The 21,093-nt window shown below is 42.2% G+C and overlaps 1 protein-coding gene across 1 annotated transcript in view; it reads left to right on the top strand.

The window, feature by feature from the left end:
- PUM3 (pumilio RNA binding family member 3) overlaps window positions 1-21,093 on the top strand; it is a 131,454-nt gene that overhangs the window by 77,936 nt on the left and 32,425 nt on the right. Inside the window, exons 12-13 of the mRNA XM_073634930.1 lie at window positions 14,543-14,596; window positions 18,078-18,158. Coding sequence (XP_073491031.1) covers window positions 14,543-14,596; window positions 18,078-18,158 — 135 coding nt within the window. The remainder of the gene's footprint in view (window positions 1-14,542; window positions 14,597-18,077; window positions 18,159-21,093) is intronic.

The following is a 21,093-nucleotide window of genomic DNA, read 5'->3' as shown; positions in this document are numbered from 1 at the left end:
GGGCAACTGTTTATGTTGCAATTCTATTGCAGACAAGTCAGAGAGCAATCCGGTAAGCCGTGCATTCCTCTCCTTTTTAATAGTGGCCCCATGTTTAATCAGTACACCCCGTAACACACACTTGTGAGCTTCCCACAAAATACCGGGATCACAGTCCTGGGAGTCATTTTCCTGAAAATATGCATCTATGACGTTGGACACATCTCCCAACACCTCCGGAATCTGCAGCAAGCTCTCATTCAGCCACCAGAAGAGAGACCTAGGAGAGGGTCTCTCAGTAAGTGTGTACGTGAGGTGGATTGGCGCATGGTCTGACCATGTAATCTGACCAATTGTGGACGTTTCCACCAGATGTAGCTGGTCATGTGGTATCAGGAAAAGATCTATTCTGGAGTATACTTTATGAGGAGAAGAGAAGAAGGTATAATCCCTCTCTACCGAATGTTGGAGTCTCCAGATATCAATTAGATGGGCATTGTGCATAGATTGTCTAATACATTTTCGCTGAGACTGCGACAAAGAGGAGGTGCCAGAAGATGTGTCCACTGAGGAGTCCAGGGGTACATTAAAATCTCCCCCCAGGATCAGCTGGCCTTCCCTGTATTCCATCAGTTTCCTTATTGTACGCTTAATAAAGCTTGCCTGCTGCTCATTGGGAGCATAAAGGGTGGCCAGCGTGAGCTGGGCCTCCCCCAAACGTCCCTTTAGGAACAAATAGCGTCCCTCGGGGTCTGCCAGCATTTCCTGGAATCGCCAAGGCAGCCTATTAGAGATTAGAATCGACACGCCTCTGGATTTGGCGTTGCAGTTTGTGGAGTGATAAACATGTGGGAAGGATCTATTCTGGAGTGCAGGGGATTTATTTGTTTTAAAATGGGTCTCTTGTATAAACGCAATGTCTGTGCGTGATTTTTTAAGATCATGGAGTAGTATGCGTCTCTTTTCCGGAGTGTTAAGGCCTTTAGCATTGAGACATGTCACCTTGAAAGTGTCTACCGCCATGTCTTCAGGGAAGGTAAAGGGAGAAACTAACAAGGGTCACAATCAGAAGGGAAAGAGGGGGGGGGATAGAAAAGAAAGAAGAAAGAGCAAAAGGGTGTTATAACAGCGACTACTCACACTCTAGCTGTCTACACCTAGTTGTAAATCTAAATCAGTAAGACAATGCTTACTTATAGTGCATATTACCCTAGAACCTCGGGTATATGCAATGGCCTATGTGGGGTGTGGGTGGATACCGCCCGTGGGTGAGGTCCCGGGACTCCCTCCCATCTTGGTCCACTCAAGAAGCAATACTGTAATTGATAACCAATAGAACAAATGAGCAAAAGTAAAATGGCTAATCTGGCTATCCCCAATACTCGTCCACTCAGGAAAGTCGTTTAGGGGTCTACTCTCCTCCTCAGCAGTCACCATCCGGTGTTGATTGGTGATACATGGAGGGTAAATATACAGACCCATAACAAAATAGCGGAGCACGCAAAGTGCGTTTCCACCCTAGTAATGAAGGTTGGGTTGTTTCCCCTAGCCGACCCCCTATCCAAATATACAATGGCAGGCCCAGTTGGTCTCTTCTGTTGCTATAGTCGCTAGCAGGGAGAGGAGACCCGTCACCTCTAAAGAACACGAGCATAGTCCAGCCTAAACCATCTCTCCCCCCTCCCCCCCCGCGCGGTCAAGCGTCTCCTTCGTACTGTAGGAACAAGTGACCGTGCATCCTGTGACCTAACGAGAATCAAGTTAACAGGACATTCCCCAGCTAGGTTTCCCCTCTTATCAAACATAAGTAAAACATAACACTTAAAACACAAACATAAAAGGAAAGACCAGCGAGGGTGAAGCACTGGTTGCCTCACACCTGACTTGCAGACAACAGCGTAGGCCAGCCAACTAGGGAAGAAGTTCTGAATAAGTCAGATTGGGCTATTCTCCGACCTGTCCTCTGACCGGCTGAATCCCTCCAGGGAAAATGATGGCCGGCAGCTGCAGGCAGGGTGACGACTTGGGCACCGGAGGGTCTTGTATCACAACTAGAAAAAATTAAAGGAAAGTCTCCAGGGGTCCTATCGTGGCTGATGGGCAGGTGCTAGTATCGCATGAGCTGCGAATTGAGGAGGACTTCAGTAGCACACTGAAACAGACATCCACATTAGGTCATGAGTTTGTGTCTGAGCGTGAAAGTCTTGCATTGAGAGGTGACAAAAATGAGATAGTGCAGGACAAGACTCATTGGGGGGGATGACCGCATGGGGTCAGTGGGGATCTCCCTAGTGGGATGGCGAGAGGGACATTTCAACATCAGTCCATATGTTGTAGATTAACAGCAGAAGGAAGGATCCCTGTTCTTTGATGAAAGTAACTGACAGCAGGAAGCCCCATCGGTAGGTGGCATTGCAGCGCCGTGCAAGGTCCAGCAAGGGTTTCAGAATGGCTCGGCGGATAAGGGTTGGTCTAGAAATATCCGGTAGCAGCTTCATGTGCGCGCCATCAAATTCCAGCTCTCCCGCCTCCCAGGCTCCCCGTGCAATAACCTCCTTCTGGGTGTAGTGGTGAAGGCGGCAAATCACATCCCTGGGTCTAGTCGGATCCGACGATCTAGGGCCCAGGGCTCTATGTACTCGGTCAATTTCGACCCGCTCCGGTAAATGGTCTCCCGCCACCCTCCGGAAAATGTCCGTTACTGTGGCCTGGAGATCTGCTTGACCTGTGGCTTCTGGGAGGCCTTGGAGCCGCAGCTTGTTCCTGCGACTCCTATCCTCCATTTCCTCCATACGTAGCTGTAGTTCTATTGCTGAGGTGTTTTGTTCCATCTGATTTGTCTCTAAAGAAGACACTCTCCGCTCCAGTGCCGCGAGCGACGTTTCTCCTGATGACAGGCGCGTGTTGAGCGAGTGAACTTCTTGCTTCACCGCATTAAGCTCTTTCCTATGAGCTTCCTCCACCTTCCCCACGAGGGCCTCAATATCTGCTCTGGTCGGCAGCGCTCATAGGAGAGCCTTCAGACCACGCCCCCTGCAGCAGTGTTTTATTCCTTGTCTTGCTCTGCTTTGCCTCTTATTATCCAGAACTGTAGCTGCCTGTACTTGGCTTTTTATCTAGATTGTTTTCTCCTTGACCTGTGTACCTGTATTGGTCGAATGAATCCACTAGATGGCACATTATACAGCCTTTCTCCCTAAAATTCTATTAAGAACTCTTCTGTCATTCAGCCCTTGCACAGATTTTATTTTTTTTGTGTGTGTCATGCCTCCATGGGCTGTGAAACACAGAACCTAGAATATAGGCGTTCTAAAAAAAATTGGGGGAATCAAACATTTCCTGCCTGCCTAATCAACCTTTCTTATCTGTGTGTGTCTGTGTAAAAGTATCTTACATAGTCATTTCCAACTCCTGAACTGTGCAGTTGTCATACAGATTGAGACATTGGACTTCTCCTTAATGTTTTAATGTCTTTTAATAAATCAAATTGAACATCTTTATGCGTTTACAGCATGTAGTTTTAGTTTTTTGTTTTTTTTTTTTTTTCTTTTTTTTTTTAGATCTCCCTGTAGTCAGTTGAGTGATGCCCCATTCAGGGTGGTAAAGCACACTTTGTACAGAAACTCTGCTGATCCTGCTTTTTTGTCCTCTGTTAAATGCATACATTTGAGCACCAAGTGAACTCTAGCTTTAAAGAATATCCTTAGCCAGGGAAATTAGGCTGTGCATGTCTGACCATAGGTAGTTCAGTAACTGCTTATCTGTGTTAAACAGACACCGAACATTCCATTTTGCAGAGAATTAAAGAAAACAGTTATGGTCAGGTTTATGCAAGAAAATAAATATGCCATCCTAAATTTCATTTGTGCAAACGTATTCAGGAAAGATTTGTATTTGTTCTGACTAAGCATTATCTAATTAATTTGTCTGGGAGTCCCTCTTGTAGCTGAGAGGCCCTCTCTGTGTTAACAGTTAATGCCTTTTGAAAATTGAAATCATTAGAATAACCCATTCTGCATTCACCCATCATTTTATGGAATAAAAAAAAGCAAGAATATAGACTGAACAACAACTGTAAATTTGTGTTCATTTTCTTTTCTCCAGTGTTAAAGCTACATTTTTTTTGTGGCAACGGGGACATTACTTACCACTTATGTATTAGCAACTGAGAATGTGAAGCATTGGTGCCTGATCCTGTCATCCAACTGCTAGTCCTCCTTTCACAGAGCACTTTGCGTTATCAGAAAGAATAGTATGTGTTTTGTGAATGCGTGGGGGGTATTGCAGGGTGGTGGAACTGGAAGTTGACCAGAGCCACTGCAGGGACAATTTCTACACTAAGCAGCATCCAGGAGGACAGGGGACACACTACATTATAGGCAAGTTATGTTCCTGGTGCTGCATAGCCAAAATAAAATTACCTGAATTTCAGCTTTATATATAATATATAAAGCTGTATATATTTTGTACATCCCCAGCATCTTCTAGCTCGTGAATGTGATTTGCAGTGTCAGTAACAGAGCCCTGTAGCAGAACTAAAGTTTTGTATAAGAAAACAAATGTGTTTTTTTTTTTTTTTTTTTTGTCCTATGGCAGGAGAGATTCTGTATCTCTCTTCTGCCATAAAGGCTTCTGGCATACCAGCTATAAACATATGCTGTTCAGTATACATGCACTTGTCCCTGTGACGGGCTCAGTGGCCGGGGAAGGCGGTCAGGATATGATCACTATGGACTCATTTTGGATCACCTATTATATCAGTGATGGCAAACCTTGGCACCCCAGATGTTTTGGAACTACATTTCCCATGATGCTCATGCACGCTGCAGTGTAGATGAGCATCATGGGAAATGTAGTTCCAAAACATCTGGGGTGCCAAGGTTTGCCATCACTGACCTATATGAATTAAGAGTGCACTTTTATTTATTTCTATCACATGTTGGTTCTATGTATTTAGGTATATGTAGCTTTTTAATATAGGTATGGGTTGAGTTATTAAAGAGGAACCTAAGTTAAACTTGATACATTTTTAGAAAAATAACAACCAGCATGTAACAATGGGGGTAATTTGATTTATCCCCCAATAAAGGCAAATTGCGTGCATGTGCACCACGGGACGCACATTCGCAGTGTGGCAGCAGGGAGCCGCCACCTCCACCTGTCTTCGCCCTCATCCAGTCGTATTCCAGACCTCCTCCAGCTCTTCCACGCACCTGAATCTCGCAGCAAATTAAAATATCCCAGGTATCAAGGGACTTGGAGTATCCTACGTCATTCTCCTAGGCAAATGACTTGGGCTGAAGAGCAGACCTACAAAAAAAAGGCATTGACACATAGAAAAATGTAGTGCTTTATTCCAGTTCTGTTAAAGATGGGGGAGACTATTCAAACAGAGCCAACATGACAAATAGACTGAAGGTCCACTATAATTCCCCTTCCCGCCGACCGAACGCACATATGCGTACTCGGCTTTCCGGGGTTATACCGGGATGATGCCCGCAGCTGCAGGCATCATCCCGGTACCGTTGTTTTCAGCGGGCGATCGGCTACCCGAGTATAACAACCGATGCGGCTAAAAGCCGCTCGGCTGTTATACCGGAGGAGCGGGAAGGGACATCCCCCCCCCTCCCGCCGCCTCCCGCCGCTGTTACCGGGCCTCCCGTGCGATCGGGAGGCCCGATGTCCGTTCGGCGGCTGGGGGCGGGCTGGAACGAAGCTGCGAGCGGCTTCGTTCCAGCCTTCTTGTTGTAAATGCGGAAGCGACGTCATGACGTCACTTCCCGTTTACTCAGCTGCCAATGGCGCCGAATTAAAAAAAGTACACAGTATTCAGAATCGCCATTTTCGGCGATCTGAATACTTTGAAGTGTAAAGGAGGGATGGGGGGGGTCTTTTAGACCCCCCCATCCCTCCATAAAGAGTACCTGTCACCACCTATTACTGTCACAAGGGATGTTTACATTGCTTGTGACAGCAGTAAAAAAAAAAAAAAAAAAATTAAACACAATTTATAAAGTACAAAAATAAATAAATTAAATAAAAAAAAAAAAATTTTTTAAAGTGCCCCTGTCCCCGCGAGCTCGCGCAGCGAAGAAAACGCATACGGAAGTCGCGCCCGCATATGTAAATGGTGTTCAAACCACACATGTGAGGTATCGCCGCGATCGTCAGAGCGAGAGCAATAATTCTAGCCCTAGACCTCCTCTGTAGCTCAAACCTGGTAACCGTAAAAAATTTTTAAATCGTCGCCTATGGAAATTCAAAGGTACCGTAGTTCGTCGCCATTCCACGAGTGCGTGCAATTATAAAGGGTGACATGTTTGGTATCTATTTACTCGGCGTAACATCATCTTTCACATTATACAAAAAAATTGGGGTAACTTTACTGTTTGGATTTTTTAAAATTCATGAAAGTGTCACTTTTCCAAAAATTTGCGTTTAAAACACCGCTGCACAAATACCGTGTGATAAAAAATATTACAACAATCGCCATTTTATTCTCTAGATTCTCTGCTAAAAAAATATATATAATGTTTGGGGGTTCTAAGTCATTTTCTAGCAAAAAATACGGATTTTAACTTGTAAACGCCAAATTTCAAAAATAGGCTTAGTCATGAAAGGGTTAAAGGGCATCGCTGGACTTATTTGGGTTATTGAATCTTTAGCATATGGCACATTTTTGGTTGCGTTGGATTTCTGGTCTGTTGCAATCTATGGTTCTTCTACTGGCCCTAAGGCTGCCCATACATTATACAGTTTTCTTATTCAATTTCTTATAGATTTACCTTCAACTATGTCAGGCAAGAACCTGCCTGACTACATACAAATTGAAAGTGTTTCGGTTTGATTTCATATTCTAGGGTTTTGGTAAATCTAAAGGTAATTTGTATAATGTGTGGCCAGCCTTAGTGTCTATTTCCTTTTGATGTACAATAAAATTTCTAAATGCTTAATTTTTGTGGTCCGTAAAGCAGTACACTTGAAACATCTGAATGTGTGCTGGATGCTGAAGATTCTTCAGCAAGCTTATCCCTGGAAGGCAGCCGAGTTTAAAAGGTTCAGAAGGGATATGTATTAATGCTATTCTTTGCAGCAAGGCCTTTTTTAAATAGCTGCAGTCATTTTTATAGTATTGGCCAGAATGTGACTATTTTTTTATACCCCAGTGGCAAACTGGACATCCAGATCTACCAGTTTATACAAGTTGCTGGCTAAAATATAGAGCACTTTATTCCAACTTGCATACAGTGTTTTTAGGTTTCCTGGCTGATGTCAGTGCAGCATATATAATGACTATCTATTTAAAGAAAACAGTGGTGTTCTCACACATCAAAGGCAGTCCAGTAACTTTACCAACTTATACAAGCTTCAGCTATCCAGCCTGGGAACTGTCAGTGCCAATAAAAGCTATTTTGTATCTTCTACATTAGTTGTTACTTAATATATTAAGCAGGGCACAGTAGGATTAAATCCATTATACCTGCCCAAGAGTTTAACTCCTGAATGGTGAAGCACCATTTCCAAGTGGTAACACTCCCTTAACGAAACCATTTCCGATTAAGAAAAAAAATAGTGTGCAGTCAGCCAAGTGTTTAATTTGTTCATTTGCCACTGGGATGCCCTTGGGATTCTGTAGGCAGTTTATGTGATTTATTTCTAATCTTGCTGTGAAGGATTCACTTGCTTGCAGGAGATAGATTGTAACCAGCCTTTCGGTTCTGGTTTGATCTCCCCCTTCCAGGTCACGTATATGCCTGAAACATTGCTTGAGGAAATCTCACATAACTCACATCCTGTGATCTTATTAGGCAATGATGCTGATTTTCAGTGTACAGTTTGAAAAGCAGCAGCTATGATCCTGTGTACACGGTTTCCCAGCTGACATAACTGCCCTCGTGTTTGAGCGTCTATGGTTTTTGTTTTTAACCACTTAAGCCCCAGACCATTTGGCTGGCCAAAGACCAGAGCACTTTTTACGATTCGGCACTGCGTCGATTTAACTGACAATTGTGCGGTCCTGCGATGTAGCTCCCAAACAAAATCGACGTCCTTTTTTCCCCACAAATAGAGCTTTCTTTTGGTGGTATTTGATCACCTCTGTGGTTTTTATTTTTTGCGCTATAAACAAAAAGAAGCAACAATTTTGAAAAAAGGCATTATTTTTTACTTTTTTGTTTAGGCCGATACATATTCTACATATTTTTGGTAAAAAAAATATCTCAATAAGCGTTTGATTGGTTTGCGCAAAAGTTATAGCGTCTACAAAATAGGTGATAGTTTTATGGCATTTTTATTAATAATTTTCTTTTTTTTACTAGTAATGGTGCGAACAGCGATTTTTTATCGTGACTGCGACATTATGGCGGACAGATCAGACATTTTTGGCGCTATTTTGGGACCATTCACATTTATACAGCGATCAGTGCGATTAAAAATGCATTGATTAATGTGTAAATGTGACTGGCAGTGAAGGGGTTAACCAGGAGGGGTGCTGCAGGGGTTAAGTGTGCCCTAGGGAGTGATTCTAACTGTAGGGGGGATGGGCTACGTGTGACACGACACTGATCACCGGTCCTGATCACAGGGAGCTGTGATCAGTGTCATTAGGTAGAATGAGAAAATGCTTGTTTACATCAGCATTTCCCCGTTCTCCCTCTCCGTAAGACAATCGCGGGTATCCCCGCGGACATCGAGTCCACGGGACCTGCGAGCTCGCGGCAGGGTCGTGCGCGCGCGACCACACGGTGGCAAATTTAAAGGGACATACCTGTACACCCATTTGCCTGTCTGTGCCATTCTGCCAACGTAAATGTTTGTGAGGTGGTCGGCAAGCAGTAAAGATCCAGTGAAATGTTTCCATTTTAAAAGCACATTGTCCCAGCATTTGTGATCTCATTAAACGGTATTAAAGAACAAGTGGCTCACTTTGTGTTATATAGTGTGAAATAAAGCAATTTGAGGCTGAAATGTATTGTATTATCTTCTCAAGTTTCTGAGGAGCTGCTTTATCTTTTTAGATATTAGATCATGTAATTGAGCCAGATCAAGTAACAACTTTAAGTATTTAGCCAAGGTTCGATCAGAGCAGAGACATTCCCCAACCCACATTGATTATTCTGTAGTTCGTCAACCATGTTGGTACTTCACAGCTAATCATTGTTGTTCCCTCTGCATGCTTGGATGATATGAGCGTATGCCTTTGAACGTTTGTGTGCGTACATCTGACTGCCTTATGCCTCATTTCACTAAGATATTCATTGTTTAAACAAAGCATAATGTTTCTGATTATATAAAAAAAAATAGTTAAAAAGACATTTCCCAGGAGAAAAAGTTCTTTCTAGCCGTATTTTAATAGAGCGGTCTAATCAGATTATGAATGATAAATCAATTAGTGGAAGTTTTCTTTTATTAAACTGCATTGGTGAGGTTTATTTAGTTCCTCAAAATTAAAGGGCAAAATAAAAAATTAAAAAAATGATATACTGTATATAATGCTGTCTGTTGTTGGCATTAACACAGCAGTTTGTTTTTCTGGGTTTCCCTTGTAACATTGTTTTATTACCTGTTGATGGTGTCAGTAGAGCCCTTATTTTATCACTTTGTTTCATTGAAATTGCACTGCAGTGTTGCCACCCTGTGGACAGGTTAGTCTAAAGCCAGCCATAGACCAGCTGGTTGTTCCATCTATGGCTGGCTCTAGACAGACATGTTGCTTTAAATGGACTTGAAGAGAAAAACAAAAACAAATTTAAATCCCACGTCCAGCTAACACTGTATTTAAGAGTTACATTTTTTTTTGTTTGCCTTAGGGAAAAAAGGTCTAAACCATATGAAACCATCTAAACGTTATAGACAACACTCGGCAGTGTTCTATGGTTTGTCCCAAACCCTCTTAAAGCGGAGCCCCACCCACAATGGGGAAGCTCCGCTTGTTCACAAACCCCCCTCCACGGCCACATTTGGCACTTTGGGGGGAGGGGGACAGGAACCCACTTCCTGGGAAGATCGGCGCACGACGATCTACATCATGTCCCTTCTCGTTCCCCCCACTGCCTTCTGGGACCTGTGTGTGTTCCAGAAGAGGGAGGGACCATTCAGAAAGCGCAGCGTGACTTGCTCATGCACAGTAGGAAACTAGCTGTGAAGCCTGAAGGCTTCATTGCTGGTTTCCCTTACTTGCAATTATGGCGCCTGCACCTGAAGCCAATGGCTGAATCGGCTTGGGGTGTCGACATCACGGGATCCCTGGACAAGTAAGTGTCCTTATAGTAAAAGTTAGCAGCTACAGTATTTGTAACTGCTGGCGTTTCATTTTTTTTTTTTTTTTCCCCCCAGACTGGAACTCCGCTCTCTTGCAATTTCGGAAGCTGAAAAATAACATTTACTGCCAGGATCAGCAGATAATAAAACTGTGTCACAGTGGGGTTTCTAGAATACAAAAATGTCTGTATTAATGCTACTGACGGACTGTATCATATATGCAAGTCTTGATTTCGCTCTTGGTTGCAACTTAAATACTGTTAGCACCCTTAACTGAAATTTCAAACTTCGCATAGTTAGCCATGTTCTTCTGCCTAAATGGTCTGTGGAGAAAATGTTGAAGCGGTATTAAACATAAAAACAAAAATGTAATATATTATCACTTACTCATCATTAGATGTGGAGTGGCTGTATCCATTTTCTTTTCCCATATATTTCACCTGGTGGTCCAGCCAGTACAACATTTCCCGTCGTAGGGTGTCTGCATTCAGGATGAAGTAGTAAAGTAGGCACCTTTTTGTACAGCAGTATTTTCAGTCCCGCATGTTCTGCTCACAGACTCCCTGCTGAGCGGAGCAAACTCTGCTTCATGTGAAAAGGGCCAAATGAAATAAGGCTGCATACTTTTTGGTTTAGACTGATCAGAAAAAATGTAAACGGATCTGAAGGGAAGCGATCTGTTTACATCTGTTCATTTCCATTTTCAGGGCCGGTTCACACAGTGTGTGTGCATGGAGTCCACTCCGCTCACCAGGCGATATGTGAAGCAGATCCTTTGCTAAATCAGAGCCAAATGGGACAAATGTCAGTTTTTTTACACCAGTGCCTGTTCAGTTTATGCCCGGCAGACAAAGGCAGAACGTACTAGCTCTATGGGCAGCCAGGTGTAAATGGTCTCCACTGTCTGTTTACATCAGGCTACCTTTGTCCTGGAATTTGGTCTAAGCTACTCATCCTCACGGTGAACAAAAATAAGTTTATTCAACTAGTTGTGTGTAGGAAGTCTCTCTCTCTAGGAGAACTCCCCCCCCCCCCCCCGTCAGTTCACAGGGTTTAATTCATACTGTATAAGGCACACAGATATTTACAGTTTTTTTGTCAGCATGACTTGGATAGATTGCAAGTATGGCATGTCACACTATAAATTAACAACAAACAAGGAACATGTTTTACCAGATGATCATGTCATAAAACATTCAAAGTTATCTGTTTTAGCAATCTCCTAGGGTTCTTGAAGAGTGCATGGCACAAACCTGAACCATAATGTATTAAGTCACAGTTATAGTATAGTTATGTATCTATTTGATGTCTAAGGCCTACTTCCTTGACACTTTTTTTTTTTTTTTTTTTTGCTGGACCTGGATGGAGCCAGAGATAGATGGGTGTAAACGGACTCAAGTCAATTTACATCCACCTGTCCGTATCGCCTTCAAATCAGGTCCACCTGAAAAACTGAGGGGCAGACCTGATTGGAGAATGCCCATGTAAAAGGGCCCTTTTAAAAAAAAAAAAACTGACTTGAATGGACACGGATGTATGTAGGTGGATGTAAACGGATGATCATCAGTTTACATCCACCCACCCATAGACATACAATGTTGTTTTGTTGCCTGGATCTGTCTGAAAAAACTGACAGATGGATCTAGACTGAACACCTGTCTGCATTGTATCACGGCTGCAATAGATCGGTAAAATGTACACCCCACTCCTCTGATTAAACAACAACTAGAAGAATTTGTGCTATACAGCTCATGCTTACGTTTTCTTAATGCCCGGAATATCTGATGTTCATGCATCAGTACCGTGCTATACCCTACTTTAGTTCAATTCAGTTCATTTTTCGATCCATTTTTGCACTTTTCTTCAACAACTTAAAACAGGGCTTGACAAATTTGCTTGGAATCTAGGAGCCAGCTAAAAAAGTTAGGAGCCAGGTTTTTTTTTTTTTTTTTTTAAAACGACCGACAAAGCTTTATTTTCAATATAAAAATTAACCAATCTTAAATTTACACAGAGACGACTAGAACTAATGTGACTGCTTTTATTTCCTGCCATGCAGGTACACAAGACCACCATATTCTCGCTAAGGATCCAATCAGGTCCGCCTGAAAAACTGACATGCGAACCTGATCAGACAGCCCCTGTGAAAGGGGCCAAGCAGGGAGATGACAAATAATAAATTCATTTTAATTAACCACTTCCTTCCCGCAGGACGACTATATACGTCCTGTCTTTGAAGAGAAATACCGTTGTTATGGTAGCAGCTAGCTACCAAAACCCCGGTATCTTCTTCAAGAGCCGGCGGTTCTCTTTCAGATAAAAGTGGTCTCTGCAGCAGATTAGCAGCGAGATCACTTTTATCGGCGGCAGGAGAGGGCCCCCCTACCGCCGCTCTCCGGTGCCCTTCACCGCTTATCGTGGCCGTCGGTAACGGCGGAGGCGATCCGGATCTGTCCCTGGCCTGACATGGAGACGAGTGAGAGGAAGATGGCCCCCCGCCCATCTCCAAGTCATTGCAGGGCGAAAGCGACGTCAAATCGTCACTTCCACCCATAGCTCTTGAAAGCACATTTTTTTTTTTTTTTTCAAATGACAATTTTTTTTTTAATGCATTTTAGTGTAAATATGAGATCTGAGGTCTTTTTGACCCCAGATGTCATATTTAAGAGGACCTGTCATGCTTTTTTTCTATTACAAGGGATTTTTACATTCCTTCTAATAGGAATAAAAGTGACTTTTTTTTTTTTTTTAAAAGAACAGTGAAAAAATAAAAGTTAAAATAAATAAGAAAAAAAAAAATTTAAATGTGCCCCATCCCTTGTAATAGAAATAAAAGTGACACAATTTTTATTTTTTTTAAAAACAGTGTAAAAATAAAAAATAAAATATATAAGAAAAAATAATAATTTTTTTAAATGCGCCCCGTCCCGCCGAGCTCGCTTGCAGAAGCAAACGCATATGTGAGTAGCACCCGCATATGAAAGCGGTGTTCAAACCACACGTGAGGTATCGCCACGATCGTTAGAGTGAGAGCAATAATTCTAGTCCTAGACCTCCTCTGTAACTCAAAACATGCAACATGTAGAATTTTTTAAACGACACCTATGGAGATTTTAAAGGGTAAAAGTTTGTCGCCATTCCACGAGCGGATGAAATTTTGAAGCGTGACATGTTGGGAATCAATTTACTCGGCGTAACATCATCTTTCAAAATATAAAAAAAATTGGGCTAACTTTACTGTTTTCTTATTTTTTAATTAAAAAAAGTATTTTTTCCCAAAAAAGTGCGCTTGTAAGTCCGCTGCGCAAATACGGTGTGACAGAAAGTATTGCAATGACCGCCATTTTATTCTCTAGGGTGTTAGAATAAAAAATATATATAATGTTTGGGGGTTCTAAGTAAAGGGAAGGAGATGAGCAGGCAGTGAAAACAGGTAGGGAAAGCTGCTCCATTAGCATTGGTGGATGTCTTGTCATACCAACGGCCACCACCAGAGGGCGCCCGATTGCAGAAGGAACCAGGAACCATAGGACTGCAGTAGGCCGCAAAGCCGGGGCCTCAATTACCGGCGCGGCCCAGCGCGATCGCGGCGGGAGGGGGGGGGGAGGCGAACGGACACAGGATACCAAAGCTGTGCCGCCCCAGGCGCCAGGTCGCTAATTCTAGTCGCAAATGCGACCTGGCGCCCGGGGTTTGTCGAGCCCTGACTTAAAAAAAAAAAACTTAGTCAAAAGTAGGACAAAAGTATAGACTAGTCACTAGCAGGTTTAGAAAGACTTGACTAACAAATTTAAGCTGAACTCCAACTACACTTTATAAGCAGTTATTCATACAGTTTTTTTATCCTTTTGTGGTAAAGGTTTTACTTAAATAAAAGCTGATCATTGTAAGCACCCTGGTTAAATGGTTTGACTCCACCTTCTAATTGCTACTTTTTCTGGACAGCTTGTTCTGTTCAAGGAAGTTGAAAAATAACAGACTGCACTATAACAGAGAATTGGCTGGATCACCAGGTGAAAATAAAAAAAAAAATGAATGCAACCACCGCATCTAAGAATTGGTGGACTGTGATATAATACATTTTTGTTTTTGGGTTTATTCAGCTTTAGTACCTTGGTTGGAGGTGAAGGGGCAACAGATGAAACCTTCCACTTGCATGCCATAAACTAAGAAACAAGTGTTTACCCAGGTTTGAATTTTGTTTTGGTGGAGGCCTTTAATACTGGAGACTGTAATCATCTGCTTTTCTTTTTTATCTTAAATTTTCTAGTTGTTGATGTTTTTTTTGTTTCACTATCTGCAGGACAGAAAAGTATTTACAAAAACCATGAAGACATTTGTTGAAAAAGTGGCCACAGTAAGTTGTCCTCAAGCAATATACTCTATAAGTATCAACTGATCCTGAGTAATTAGTTTGCTGGCTGTTGCTGTACTGCAGTTCTGTACCCTTCCTGTGTGATATAAAAATGGTTGTCTCTTCCACTCTGCATAGTTACAGGTTTATGATTCTGGACTGTTAGTGAAATAGCTGTCCCAAGTTTATTGCATGTTGCCGAAATGTATATACACTTGTAAATGCAATGGTGTGTATATGATGTATTACAGGAGACATCTAGACCACAGAGCAATGGGAATTGTGTTGTGTTTAAGAACGATCTAATTTCTCCTCCTTTGCAATTGGTTGTCCTGATGTTCTCACCTCTTTTACCTCCTGCAGCAACTGCTGCTTAGCATACCAATCTGCACATTTCCTAGTTTTAGACTCAACAGTGTACTGCACTGGTATGAATAGGTTCTTTTGACGTAGATTTTGGACATCTTTGCATTCCTGTTCAGGAAAATGTAGCAGAATTCAAGGAAATGCATGCGGCATGAATTGGGCAAGTCTTAAGTGCACCGCTTCCCTTCCTACTGCATTTTGCTCAGGATCACATCTGGATTTTCTCAAAGGAACCCTGTTATGATTGGAGAAACATGTAGACTGTCTTTGCAGAGCTATCTCTGACTTCTGTTATTGCAGTCAGTGCTTTGAGGAAAAAAAATATGCAGCAAGAGAAGTCACAACTGATCTGCTTACTTTCTTAAGATCAGTGACTCTGAAAGCTTTAAAGCCACTGGGTCAGCAAAAGAGCATTTTTTTTTCACAAAGAGATCTGGAATGTCTTGTAATAGGTTTCTTTTGGGCCAGTATGCTGTGATGTATATCTGTGCTGAAAGTCTTACAACATTTTAGAAATGAATTGGAGGCTTTCTGATTATTCTGGAGCTCTGCTTTGGCAAGGTGGGGAAGAGAGAACACAGCCTGCACAGTGAATGGCTGAAGTGACCAGGAGAAGAGGTGAGATCTGGGAGGAGGTGCAAGCTGTCTTCACCTCCAGCTCCTCCTTACTGTCTGTGCAGCTCTTCTAGTACAAGCCGGTCACTGGCAGCTGTGTGTGTGCAGGAACACAGGAGCTGCACTACAGAGAGAACACAGTCTACACCTCCTCCCTGCTAGAGCCACCTGGCTAGATGAGACAGTGATCAGGCGGGGTGCAGGGGGGAGGAGAATTTGATCATCTGGGTGCTCTAGCTGCCTCTAGACCGAAGAGCTTGGAGACTTCCTGCTATTGCAAAGCATGCAAACCCAGTGTGGCAATGCTCAGCTGGGAGAACCAGCTGCTGTAAGCTTGCCACCTACAATTGGGCAGTGAAGAGAAATGGCAGGATCAATCAGGTGTCTGCAAATGTAGAAAACATGAAAAACTGTAAGTTTCTGCTAAAAGGTACGCTGCCTATTTTTATAGATAAATACACTTTAAAAATTTCTGAGTTTAATGATACTGAGAAAAGCCATGATGATTTGCAAATTCGAATTCATAATGACGTGTATACACAGGCACACGCACTCTCTTTTGTGTGTGTATGCATATATAAATTAATTTGTTTAAATGTTTAACGCGTGTCAAACATTAAATAAAAAATGGACCACAACCATTATGGCTTCCCCTTAACAAGTGTATGATAAGGTAGTTGCTCTAATTATTGTGATCACCAATATGCTAGAAGGGACAAGGATGCAGTGCAAGCCAAAACATGTATTATGTCCTTGTGCTAATTTTAAATGTTGCCAATAAACAGATTTTAAAGCACTAGCTGTAGGATGTTCCCTGTGTGGCTCCTTTGCTTTGAAGTAGCTGTAGTCTATTGTAGTTTAGAAACTAAAGCACACAGGAAGGAAGAAAAATCGTAATTACCTGAATGTTACCCAAAAATTCTGTTTGAACTGCAGGTACAATCAGAAGAGCCGCTTAATTCATCCTAGATAACTGTTTTGAAGCTAGTTGTTTTCATAAAATTGGTGTGATTGTGTTACATACAACCCTGCCGAAGGCCTGGTTTACACTTGTGTGGGTGGTTCCCACTGCGGGTCTGCACCCATTCTGGCAATGGCACCTACCCATGCAGGAGATGCATGTGAATTCCTTTAATCTTAATTGCACCAGTCGCTTCCTGCAATGGAAACTGCACTGCACTTGCAGTTTTGTGCGGGCTGCGATTTTGAAAATGATGCAGGGACCTTTACCCGTGTTTTCAGGTGCACCACAGCCCAGTCAAATGAATGGGCTGCTGTGTCCAAAATGCGGCTCGCAGCGCCACTGTAGCGTGAACCAGTGGTAAGTCATGAGATGTTGAGTATTTAAAAGCTAAGTTATTTTTTTTAACAAAATTTACTATGAAGTCAGGAGACCCCAATAAGTTAAAATACACTGTGCAGTTCTGAAAAATATTACCTAACCACTTGAGTACCAGCCTGTGTTAATACTTCAATACCAGGACATTTTTTTTTTCCTATAGCTTTGATATTTTGATTGAAAATTACTGTCAGGCAGTACTGAACCCCATATATATATATATATATATATATATATATATATATATATATATATATATATATATATATATATATATTATTTTCTTTTGGTGATATTTAAAGGGAAAATTCACCTTGCCACACGTTTCCCAGAAAGGTCCCCATGTATCACAGTGTCCCCAATATATTACAAAGCTGTACTCCATTCCTGAAACAAATGCCCACCTCCTCAGCTGCTGATGACATTGTCCTCCCCAGTCCGTTCTGCAAATGCCAGGACTCACCCAGCGCTGGAAGCAGTACCCTTGTAAATCCAGCCTCCCTCCCCACTCATGCATGCGTAGTCCTACCTCCTTGTAAAAACGTTGAGCTGCGAAAGCAAGCACACTTTTGTGCATTAGAGGGGGGGGGCAAGAGTTCAGGGGCTGCACATCTGGCACTGGGTGCATCTTGCAATCTGCAGGATAGACTGGGGAGGAGAGTGGTGTCAGCAGCTGAAAAGGTGGGTATTCGTTTGAGGAATGGATTACAGCATTTTTATATGCTTGGGACAATGTGGTGCTTGGGAAATCCTTTGATAAACGTGTACAGGTGAACTTACCCTTTAATAACCACTGTTTTTCCTATATATATATATATATATATATATATATATATATATATATATATATATATATATATATATATATATATATATATATATATATATATATAATATTATATATATATATAATATTATACAGGATTTATATAGCACCAAACAGTTTGCGCAGCGCTTTACAACATGAGGGCAATATATATAATTATTTCCTGTCGGGATGGCAGTCGGCCATATCTGCAGGCTTTTTATGCAGTTGCAGATGCTCCTATAAATAGGTAATTTAATAATTACAGATATTAATGCTGGTTGACAGTTTTACATTTTTCAAGCAATATATATATATAGGTGCAGTCTATAATGTTTGTATCTTGTTTTGTTTTCCAGGGAGAATTTTCCCATCTTGTCTTGCTGGCAATGTTTGACTGTATTGATGATACCAAGCTTGTGAAGCAATTAATCATTTCTGTGAGTATTTCCCTGTCACTTACAAGTGTGTTGGAAGTTGTCATCTAGTACATATGTGTTTTTGCCAGTTATGGATGCAGTTCCTGAATGATAGATTTTTGGCACCTAATAATAGTTTGCCTTCCATTTTTTTAACGTTCGAAACATGCTGTATCATTTGCAGTATTAGTGCATGCAAAAGTGCAAATAAAAATCTTGAAAAATATTAAAGATAGAAGAGCTTTTCATACCTCCTCCTAAGCTGAACTCTGGGATACTTTGTTGTTGTCAAAATACAAGAGCAATGTGTATTCTTACTTGAGTCTTGGTGTATTTCTTCCAGATCTGTGCAGTAATCCAGTGTGAAACTTTGGCTCTTTGAAAGGAGCTTCCTGTAATGAAGACCAGCCAATGCTGCTATCTCTGCTTTTGCAGCTGACTAGTCTTGTATCCGCCCCCTCCTGTAATTTCTACAGAAAACATGTAGTGGGTGGAGCCTGCTGGGACCCTCCCACAGTTCTACACTGTGTACAGACTATGTACAACACAGTGATGTCACTGCTACTTTTAGCAGCAAGTTATTATATGTGTTTGCAAAAACATTTGGCACACACAAAGTGGACTTTGTATATTATGTTCTATTAAAGAATATATTTAGACAATGTTTGTGCTTGGAGCTCAACTTTAATTAACCACTTAAGGACCTGAAGGATTTGCCCCCTTAATGACCAGGCCTTTTTTTGCAATACGGCACTGCGTCAATTTAACTGACAATTGCGCAGTCTTGCGACGTTGTACCCAAACAAAATTTAAGTCCTTTTTTTCCCCACAAATAGAGCAGGTTTTTGGTGGCATTTGATCACCTCTGCGGTATTTTTTGCGCTATAAACAATAAAAGAGCGACAATTTTTGAAAAAAAAAAAAAGAATTTTTTTTTTTTTACTTTTTGCTATAATTATCATCCAAAAAAATAATAATTTCTTCATCAGTTTAGACCAATATGTATTCTTCTACATATTTTTGGTAAAAAAAAATCGCAATGAGCGTAAATTGATTGGTTTGCGCAAAAGTTATAAAATAGGGGCTAGATTTATGACATTTTTATTATTTATTTTTTACTAGTAATGGCGGCGATCTGCGATTTTTAGCGGGATTGCGGCAGACAGGTTGGACACTTTTGATGCTTTTTTGGGACCAGTGACATTTATAGAGCGATCAGAGCTAAAAATAGCCACTGATTACTGTATAAATGTCACTGGCAGGGAAGGAAATAACACTAGGGAGCGATCAAGGGGTTAAGTGTTCCCTAGGTGTTTTTAACTGTGAAGGCAGTGTACTGACTGGAGGAGGATAGAAATCGCTGTTTTGATCACTAGGAACAGCTGATCTCTCTCTACTCCCCTGTCAGAATGGAGATCTGTCTGTTTACATTGACAAATCCCCGTTCTGGCTCTCTGAGGAGCGATCGTGGGTGGCCGGCGGACATCGTGGCCACACGCATCAGGCTCAGGCGCTGCGGGTGCACGCACACCCCCTATAATTTTTTAAAGCGCCCGACGTACAATGACGGCGTTTCATGCAGCCGTGCCGACCTGCCGCTGTACAACAGCGGCTCGTCGGCAAATAGTTAAAGATCGGTCAACCACAAATAAAGCTGGCTTACACATTTTAGGCACGAACAGATTTGGCCTTACTTCCTGTCTGGTAAAACCATTGTCGCCAGAACAGAAATTGAGGGTATATCTCTCTAACAAAGCCCTGGATAGCTGTAAAAACCTGAGAAAGGATTTTAAGTGATTGTAAAGTCTCGTCTTTTTACGCATGTTGTTCTTACCTGCTCTGTTGCAGTGGAATTGCACAGAACAGCCCAGATCCTCTTCTTCTTGGGTCCCTCTTCTGTGATCCTGGCCCCTCCCTCCTGTTCAGTGCTCCCACAGCAAGCAGCTTGCTATGGGGACATCCCAGCTGAGTCACAGCTCTCTGTGTCTATTCAGGCACAGAGCCCTGACACGGCCCTGCCCCCTCTCTCCCCTGGTTGGCTAGCTGACTGATTGACAGCAGCAGCAGCCAATGGCACCGCTGCTGTGTCTCAGCCATTTAGGAGGGAGAATTTCGGACGGCTAAGACACTTGTGGACATCGCTGGACAGAGAGGGACCTCAGGTAAGTATTAGGGACACTCAGGGAGGCTGCTGCACACACAACGCTTTTTATCTTAATGCGTAGAATGCATTAAGGCCCCTTTCACACTGGGGTGGGAGGTGCGTCGGCGGTAAACGCCACTACTTTTAGCACCACTTTACTGTCGTTTTAGCGGCGGTATTCGGCCGCTAGTGGGGATGGGTAAAAAAAGAAAGGGTTAAAAACCACCGCAAAGCGCCTCTGCAGAGGCGCAGTGCCCCATTGATTTCAATGGGCAGGAGTGGTGTATACACCGCTCCTTCACTGCTCCAAAGATGCTGCTAGCAGGACTTTTTTCAGCATCCTGCCAGCGCACCGCTCCAGTGTGAAAGCCAGAGGGCTTTCACACTGGAGACACAGCCAGCGGCTGTTTCGGGTCGGTTTGCAGGCGCTATTTTTAGCACAATAGCGCCTGCAAAAGGACCCAGTGTGAAAGGGGTCTAAGATAAAAAAAACCTTCTGCCTTTATAACCACTTCAACCCTTCCCTACTCTATCAAAAAATACATTTTGGTTGGACATACACTTTAAAGAGCTTCTAAAATAGCTATTGATGAAAAGAGAATAGATCAGAAAAGAAAAAGTGCCTATAGGTGTGATGAGATTTGAGTATGTCTCTGGTTTATAGGAAGCAGGGGAGGCATGCTTATGTTTTTTTTTGTTTTTTGTTTTGTTTTTTGTTTTTTGTTTTTTTGTTTTTTACGTAATGAAGCAGGTTTATGGTTACAAGGAAGCAGCTTCCTGTTTGTAACACAGTTGGTATGGAGATTGTCAAGT

Source organism: Aquarana catesbeiana, linkage group LG01 (genome assembly GCF_042186555.1).
Source record: "Aquarana catesbeiana isolate 2022-GZ linkage group LG01, ASM4218655v1, whole genome shotgun sequence".
In the NCBI taxonomy this organism is placed as follows: domain Eukaryota; kingdom Metazoa; phylum Chordata; class Amphibia; order Anura; family Ranidae; genus Aquarana; species Aquarana catesbeiana.
This window is presented reverse-complemented; position numbering and strand designations above follow the sequence as displayed.